General features: G+C 44.9%; 1 protein-coding gene across 6 annotated transcripts in view; it reads left to right on the forward strand.

Moving 5' to 3' along the window:
* Positions 1 to 2,554, forward strand: part of CEACAM20 (CEA cell adhesion molecule 20) — a 23,742-nt gene extending 21,188 nt beyond the window's left edge. For all 6 annotated transcript variants that reach the window (XM_049620850.1, XM_049620853.1, XM_049620848.1 and 3 more), the window contains exon 12: positions 2,433 to 2,554. In XM_049620850.1, the coding sequence (XP_049476807.1) occupies positions 2,433 to 2,486 (54 nt within the window). In that variant the 3' untranslated portion in view covers positions 2,487 to 2,554. The remainder of the gene's footprint in view (positions 1 to 2,432) is intronic.
* Positions 2,555 to 8,694: the final 6,140 nt, after the last annotated feature.

The raw sequence follows: 8,694 nt of genomic DNA on the forward strand, positions 1-8,694 counted from the left end.
ACCCCACCCCACCCCACTCCACTCCATTCAATTCCACCCCACCCATTCCGTTCCATCCCGTCCCATCCCATCCAATCCCATCCCTTTCCACTCCATTGCATTTCTCTCCATTCCATTCATTCCTTTCCCATCCCTTTAAGTACAATGATAACCATCTATCTCCTTTAATTTGTTTTCTTTTCTTTCCAATCTTTTCTTTTTGTTCATGATACTCACCTCTCTACATTCCTCCCATGGGAGATTTGAGGCAATTCACAGCAAGCTTATATATCACACCATAAAATGGTGCTAAATTAGAAATAGGAATCACAATTAGGAAAATGCTTCTAAAAATAGGCAGGAAATCAAGGTATGGATAAGAAGGTAAATATGCTGGACCTATGTAGTACCTGTTCCTGTATTTATCATTTGTCTTTGAGTTTCCTGGTGGCCAAAAAAAAAAAAAAAAAAATCAGTTTTATCACCCAAAAGGAAGAAAACTATTAGCTCATCCAGGCAGATGGGAAGCAGACCTTCCCATTGGAAGTTCCGATAACTCAGGTGATTGCTTTCTGGTTCTAAGGACTAGTGAGATTATTTCAGAGGATTCAAGCAATAGCATCCATGTTCAGGGCTAGCCAGATTACTTCATGTCCAGGGATGGATTTTAGACAGTATCCTCTGAAGGAGTCAGTGACCAATCAGATTTCAGGAAGCAAAAGAGGGATGCCAGAACAGATTTGGAAAAGAGAAACTTTAGGGCCACAGAATTCCAGTATTTTAGTGTCCAAAGTGCTGTCTTGCACTAAAGGGACAAATGTATTCCTTGTTACTCTAGAGGGCAGGCCAGTTACTATGGAGGATAGATTGGAGGGCGGCAGGCTTTAGTGTAATTTACAGATGAACTATTCTCAAAGGATGTGAATGTCTTATATATCATAGGGATTTTAAACATTTTTTTTTAAGCAGGCTCCACACCCAATGTGGGGCTTGAACTCACGACCCTGAGATCAAGGGTCCCATGCTCTATCAACTAAGCCAGCCAGGTGGCCCCATAGTCAGGGCTTTTAATAAGAAAGACAAACCCCCTGAAAGTAATTCAGAGAACACTGGGGGAATCTCAGATAACCCAATTTCAGAAATTACTGGTGGGCCTGCGAGGACTGGAATGTTGTCAGGAAGCTTTTCTCTTATGTCGTTGCTCATATTTGTTGAGCAACGAATCTGTTCCATTGTTCTCAGTCCAGATTGAATTCCTATGCAAGCCTCCCAGTCACCACGCCTCTATAACTTCAGATTACATGTAACAACATCCTCTATTACTAGTTAAGAGTTTCTAGGTTCAAATTCTACAGAGGAGAATCAGACTGGCTCAGGCCATTGTATGGGTTGTATTTAGGTTTGTGAGCTCTCCAGTCAGGTACGAACTGGCACACGTGGACTTTTAGGTCCCCCTCGTCCAGAGAAGGAAAGCCACATTTGCTTCTTTCTATCAGTAGAGCAAAAGCTCTTCCTAGAAGTGCCAGCCCGTGAAATTACTCATATCTCCTGGACCAGAATTGTGTCACATGGTATTGCTTGTTGCCAGGAAGGCTGAGAGAATGAGGTGTTATGCTTCCCAGTTCTTGTCAATAGAAGCAGGCAAGGGATGAGATATGAGGAAGAGTGTCAGGTCAGTCAACTCAACGTCTGCTATATTCTGGAGGGATGAGAAGGAGCAATCCATTCAAAGGATCTGGAGTGGAGTGTATTAGTGATCTGTTGCTGCATGACAAATGACAACAAACTTAACAGCATATGCCATTATCGCAAAGTTTGTGTCTAAGCACTGCTTAGATGGGTCTTCTGCAATGCTGTCATCATGGTGTTGGCCAAGGCTCAGGTCCCATTTGAGGCTTGACTGGAGAAGGATCCACTTCCAAGCTCAGCCTTTAGTTCCTTGCAGGCTGTCAAACGAGGACCTCGGTTTCTTACTGGCTGTCAGCTGGAGGCTGCCCTAAGTCCTTTGCTATGTGGCCCTCTCCATAGGCAGCTCACAACATTGCATCTTACTTTTTTAAAGCCCAGACAGAAGTCTGATATAACAGAATCTTATATAACAGATCTTATAAAACAGAAACCAATCATGCACATCCTGTCATTTTGCCATATTCTTTTGGTTAGGTGCAAGTCACAGGTTTTGCCCTCAAAGGAAGGGGATAACATAAGGGCATGAATGCCAGGACGTGGGGATTATTTTAGAGTCTCTCCTCCAAGGTAGGGAACTATAGGGGCCATTGTAGAAACACAGAGGTGCTGCTGTGATTGAAGTGCAGTCAGATAGGAGGAAGTTCATTGGAATTTCCCAGGACGGAGAACAATGCGTGAGCATCTGGGCCTTGTACTAAATACAGCAAGTAGACCAGGAAGGCCTACATAGAAAATGGAACTCATCTTTTCTCTTTATGTAACAGGTGCTTGTGAATCCAGAACGCAACATCTACGGCCAAATCAACCCCTCAGTCTAATGGAGGCAGATTTCCCTTCTCCAGAAATCCTAGAGAAATCACGCTCAATCACATATTAATGAAATTTATTGGGTGCTTGTTTTATTCCAGCCATTGTCTTCGTAGGCCTTGTGACATTTAAAAAAAAAATTTTTTTAATGTTTATTTTTGAGACAAAGAGAGACAGAGCATGAGCAGGGGAGGGGCAGAGAGAGAGAGAGAGAGAGAGAGAGAGAGAGAGAGAGAATCCAAAGCAGGCTCCAGGCTGAGCTGTCAGCACAGAGCCCGACGTGGGGCTTGAACTCACAAACCGCGAGATCATGACCTGAGCCGAAGTCGGACACGTAACTGACAGAGCCACCCAGGTGCCCTGTGACATTCTTAAAACAGAATGCTGGACACATTAAAACATGTGTTGTTCAAGCACTGGACCCCAGCTCCCACCAAATCTTGGGCTTTGACTCATGTTTCTTTACAAGCAATAAAAACAGGGAGGAAGTGACCCAGAATTAGAGGGCCAAGGTTTGAGACTCAGAATCTGGGGCTGCCACAGCTGTATCATGGAGATGGGCAAACACCAGTGGTAGACACAGCATCCCCCCCCCCAGGGGCATTCCCCCCCCGCCCCGGAGGCAGGGTGGAACGTGTCTTTTCAAATCATGGTAGAGGATAAGACACAAGGAGTTATTAAGAGTTGATGACAGGAAAAAAAAAAAAAAAAGCAGAACGAAGGGAGAGAGCAGGCACGAGATGCTTAGAATCTCAAGAATTTGGGGGGTGAGGGTGGGGAGAATCCGATTTGATGAGGACAGAGTGAGGAGTCAAGGCTGACTCCCAGGTTTCTGGCCAAAGCACCTGAGGCAACAGTGAGGGAGGATATACATTTGGAATACAGAAGGAAAATCAAGAATTTGCTTTAGGCGTGTCAGAAATCAACTGGAGAATGAAACAGGCAATTGTTCGTAACGGTCTAGATAAAGCAGGGCTGGAGATACACACGTGGGAGTTGTTAGTGGGGTTTAAAGTTACGGGAATGTAGGTCTTGTGTCGGGGGGTCTCCAAGACCGCACTCAGGCTCAACGATTTGCTAGAAGGATTCACAGGACCCAGAAGTTGTTACACTCATGGTTACGGTTTAGTGCAGCAAAAAGATAGAGAATAAAATCAGCAAAGGGAAAAGAAAAGGTCCCAGGAGTGAAGCATGGACGACACCAGGCACAAGCTTCCACGTGTCCTGTCTCAGTAGAGTCACATGGGAATTCCCCCAGCAATGATGTGTGACGATACTTGTGAAGTGTTGCCAGCCAGGGTGGGGGTGGGGGGGAGGGCTGCCCTGAACCTGAGGGTCCAGGGTTTTTATAGGGGGTCAATCACATGGGCAGCTCCAGATCCCCAGAAGGAAGGCAGGTGTTCACTACAGATCATGTTGTTGGTATAAACCATCCGGACAAGCTGATACAGCGTGGTCCAAGGCCACAAGCCTGCCTGCAAAAACCCTTTCATCAGAACATTGCAAGAGCTCAGTTCCTAGAAGCCACCCGAGACCTAGTCATGGAAATAGGCCTTTCTTGGGTTTGAACACTCCAGGCCTGTTGAGTTAACCCATTCCCCTACAGATTGCAAAGAAAGTGGGTAAAGACAGAGAAGAGTAGGGGCTGATCACGAAGCTCCGGGTCCCTCCACTGTGTAGAGTCCGAGAAGAGGATTGAGCAAAGGGAAAAGACTGTCTCTTCCCACCCCCTGCTTCCAAGAACCCACCACCCCTACATCCCCCCACCCCCAGGATCCCAGGTATGGGTCATATTCCCCCTCTAGTGCCTCATAGCTTTATCTTCCAGCCTTTAGAGCAAGTGGATTCATGACCTCCTTGTTCCTCAGTAGATTGCTAAGGCCACACCCAGATCCTGGCCGACAGAACCCTCAATATGAAACTTGGGTCGCAGCCAATCCCCAAGTAGTTGATCGAGAAACCTCTGAGTTTGAAGGGCATCTTCCTAGAACGAGTTCCTGTTCCTCAGTAATAGCCATTCTGAAGTCCCCATAACATTCAGGTTAGGTCATCAGGATTCGGGAGCTCCTGGAAGTAAAACTTGCCCCCTTGTTCATTATGAAAGAAGAAGAAAAAAAAAAAAGACCAAACAAAAAACAAAGTCAGTTTTAAATTACATATCACTAATGCTTTAATGTGTGAATATCTTAAGGTAAAAAAAAATACTGAAAAAAATACAGAAAAAAAGGAAGATAAGCTAAATGTCAAAGCATCCCATTATGATTGTCATATTTGTACTGAATCTGTACATCATAATGCAAGATTTGACATCTTTTAAAAAAATGTTTAATGTTTATTTTTGAGAGAGAGAGAGCACAAGCAAGGGAAGGGCAGAGGGAGAGGGAGACACAGAATCCGAAGCAGGCTCCAGGCTCTGAGCTGTCGGCACAGAGCCTGACACGGGGCTCAAACTCAAGAGCCAAGAGATCAGTGACCTGAGCTGAAGTCAGATGCTCAACCGACTGAGCCACCCAGGCGCCCCCGCAACGTGTGACATCTTTACAACACAGCCAGGAGCATGGCAGTTCTGTGTTTTTCACGTCTGTCATTAGGGTTTTAAAGATTTCTTATGCTTCCTATGTTTCGCTTGTATGATGAATAAATATAAGCTTTTCTGTCTTGTTTGCAAACTTAGTATTGCTCGTGTAGAGGAAAGATGTTGATATGTAGGTCAAGGGCAATATAATGTAAAAGTTAAGAGCATGAACTCTAGCATTAGACTTCTTGGACTCAATCCCAGCCCTGCCCTTACAACACAATCCAGGGTGAGTTACTTAACATTTCTGGGCCTCAACTTCATCTTCTGTGAAATGGAAGTAAACAGTCCAACCTGGTAAGAATTGCTAATGAGGACTAAGTGAGAAACATTTATAAGGACCTTATGGCAGTGCCTGGCACAGAATGGTGCGTAAATGTTTATTCTTTCATATTTGATGCCTTTCTAGCTTCTGCCTGTGGTTAATTTCTTTTCGTTAATTCTCGTGGGTCTTGTGGTTTGTAATGATACCTGCTAATAATAGTAACTTTGCATTCTCTGTACCCAATGGTTGTGACCCATTTAGCTCGTCTCTCTACTTTTGTGTCTGAAATGTATGCAATAAGAAGTTAAAGTGGGGCGCATCCAACTTCGGCTCAGGTCATGATCTCGCAGTTTGTGAGTTCGAGCCCCACATCGGGCTCTGTGCAAACAGCTCAGAGCCTGGAGCCTGCTTCAGAGTCTGTGTCTCCCCCTTTCTCTGCCCCTCCCATGCTCGTGCTCTTTCTCTGTCTCTCAATAATAAATAAACGCTGAAAAAAATATTTTAAATACTTTTAAGGAAGTAAGGAAGAGATGAACTAATTATCTATAGCTGATTGTCTCACCGGAAAAGCCAAGAGGATCAAATGAAATACTGTAAGAATTCCTGACATTTCAGTGGGCTAACCAGATCCAAAATAAGTATTTATTTTTAATTTTGTAAAAGTTTTTATTTTTATTTTAAATGTTTATTTTGAGAGAGAGCGAGCGAGCACAGGGGAGGGGCAGAGAGAATCCCAAGCAGGCTCCACATGAGCTCACATGGGGCTCCATCTCATGAACCATGAAATCGGGACCTGAGTTGAAATCAAGAGTCAGACCCTTAACAGAGCCTCTCAGGCGCCCCCAAAGTTTGTTTATTTAAGTAATATGCTGGTGCCCCCAACATAAGTCTTAAAAAAAATCAACCACAATAACCAATTATAAGGAATTTAAGCGGGGGGGCGGGGTAGAGATTACATTTCAAATAGCAATAATTTGTTAAAGGTTAGAAGTTATGTGAAGAAAACTACAGGAGTACTTTGACAACAATACTAATAATTAAAAAAACCATTTTAAATGCCATATTGTCACGCAGCAGGGCTCCAACTATCAGCTTCCTTCCTGGTGGGGTGGGAATAAACATCACTGTTTTCCACAGGCAGTTAATGAGATGTTAAGGCATTTAACAAAGGGCCAGGAGCCTTTATTTATTCAAAATAAATATTTATTGAGCATCTATTATATTGCAGGTACCTTAGGATGCTGGGGCTACAGCACTAATCAAAGTAGATACAAATCCTTTCCCTTACGGAGTTGACAGGCCAGTGGTGAAAGCAGATAACCGACCAAATAAATACATACATACAATATATATATATATATATATATATATATATATATATATATATATGAAAATATATCATATATATGAAAAAATATATTCATATATATGAAATATATATTCATATATATGAAAAATATATATTCATATACATATATGAAAAAAATATATATATAAAAAAATATATATATATAAAATTCTCTTGCTGGAAGCCGAGCTATCCCAGCCTGAGTGGCAAGGCCCGGGCTGTGGACGGATTGGTGACTGCAGGGCGGCCCGACAGTGAAGCTTCTTGTCCTCCCGCTTTTAGGTAATTTGGCCTTATTAAAGTACCTGGGGTATTGTCCGTTGGGGAATTGCCCTCGGCAGGCCCCCTGGGAAAAGAACCATTAGGGAAGAAGATAAGGCTCCAAGAAATTGTGCGGCCTTACGTTTAGCCCTTGCCACCCCCTATGGAGATTCTCTACTGACAGGAAGGATAGCCTCATGCATTTGCCAGCAAAGAGGGCCTGTAAAGGAGAGACGTATGGATCCGAAAGCCCCACTCCGGTAAGTAAGGAGTGTATCTTTGGACTCAGGTCACTCTGACCCCTGGGCCCACCTGGCCCCCAGGAGGCATTCCAGATGATGATTGAACCTAGTCGGTTAAGGGACAGAATGGTTCATTGGTTCCTGGGTGCATTGCCTCTCTGAGAATGTATAAGGCGTGGGTTTCGAAGGCCCTCTTGGCCCCCTCCTGGCACCTCGGACCGAGGGGAACACTTTTGTTCTTCAAAACCACGAATGGTTCAGGGAAACAACCAAGAGGTCATGTCCCTGTAACTGTTCCACTTGAGGTGTTGAGACATAAATGACCTTTCATGAGAACAGCAAAGCAAATACTTTATAGATTATAGATAAGCATAGACACATAACAAAAACAATGAAAGAAATTAATCAATAAGCAAAGGGCAGGAGGGGACGTTATGAGAAAACAATCATGGTATTCCTTATTGGGTGATGACACAAACGAACAATTGAGAATTGGGTAATGCCAGAAAACGTAGATGACGTATGCTACAAGGAGATCACCAGCAAATATAATGCCACGTTTGCTACAATAAATCGGCCAGTTCAACACACTGTTGTTGTCTGTGTCCATTTTTATTTTTTTTTTGTTTTTATGTTAGTTTTTTATTTTGGTCTTGTTTTATTTTCGCTTTTTCGCCGACGCCGTTCATCCTTCGGAAACCCCTGGACCTGCTGGAGCTGGACTCCAGCATTCTCTACAGAAAAATGATGAGAAGGGAGGCAGGGAGTGCGTGGGGGAGTGAAGGGTTTGTAAGTTTACAATGGTTGGTGGGGGGATGCTTCTTGAGGAGGTGACATCTGCCTAAAGACCAGATGGCAAGAATCCAGTGGAATGGGCAAAGGAAGAGCCTGCCAGCCAGCATGAACAGCGTATGCAAAAGTCCTGGGGTGGGAGCCTGCCAGAGCTGCTGGTGAAGATGGAAAGGCCAGCGTGGCTGGAGCTGAGAGAGAAAAATGGCCAGAAGATGAAGGCCAAAACAGATCAGGAGGGGGAGAGTACGATCCTTAAAGTCTCACAGGCAGGGAAAGACCTCCATGTAAAAACCAAAAGGACTCTTGCTGTTTTACTAGAATGAACTACAAGAACATATCAACATATCAGATTCTTGAAGGACTCGCCAGGAGCTCCCCGGACTGTGTAACGAACGGGTTTGTAGCCACCATCTTTGGGCTTGAGGACCAAGAAGAGACGGTGCGCACCAAGCATCTGACTAGGCAGCCGTCCCAGGAGGGGACGTCCCAGGCGGGGTTTCATGGGGATTCCGTTTTCACGGCCGCTCCTGGGCGTCCAGCCGGTCCCAGGCCAGCTTTTCCCAAGTCGGCCACTGCCCACGTATCGCAGCCCTGACCTGGCCGTGTGGGTCCCGCTGCCCGTCTCGGCGCCGCGCAGAAACGGGGACACAGACAGTCGCGGCCCCCGCGGGTACCCCAACCTGACACGGCTCGCGGTAATCCCCACGCTCGCCTCCGGGTGGAGCTGGAGCCCCGC

The sequence above is a fragment of the Panthera uncia genome (genome assembly GCF_023721935.1).
Source record: "Panthera uncia isolate 11264 chromosome E2 unlocalized genomic scaffold, Puncia_PCG_1.0 HiC_scaffold_19, whole genome shotgun sequence".
In the NCBI taxonomy this organism is placed as follows: Eukaryota; Metazoa; Chordata; class Mammalia; order Carnivora; family Felidae; genus Panthera; species Panthera uncia.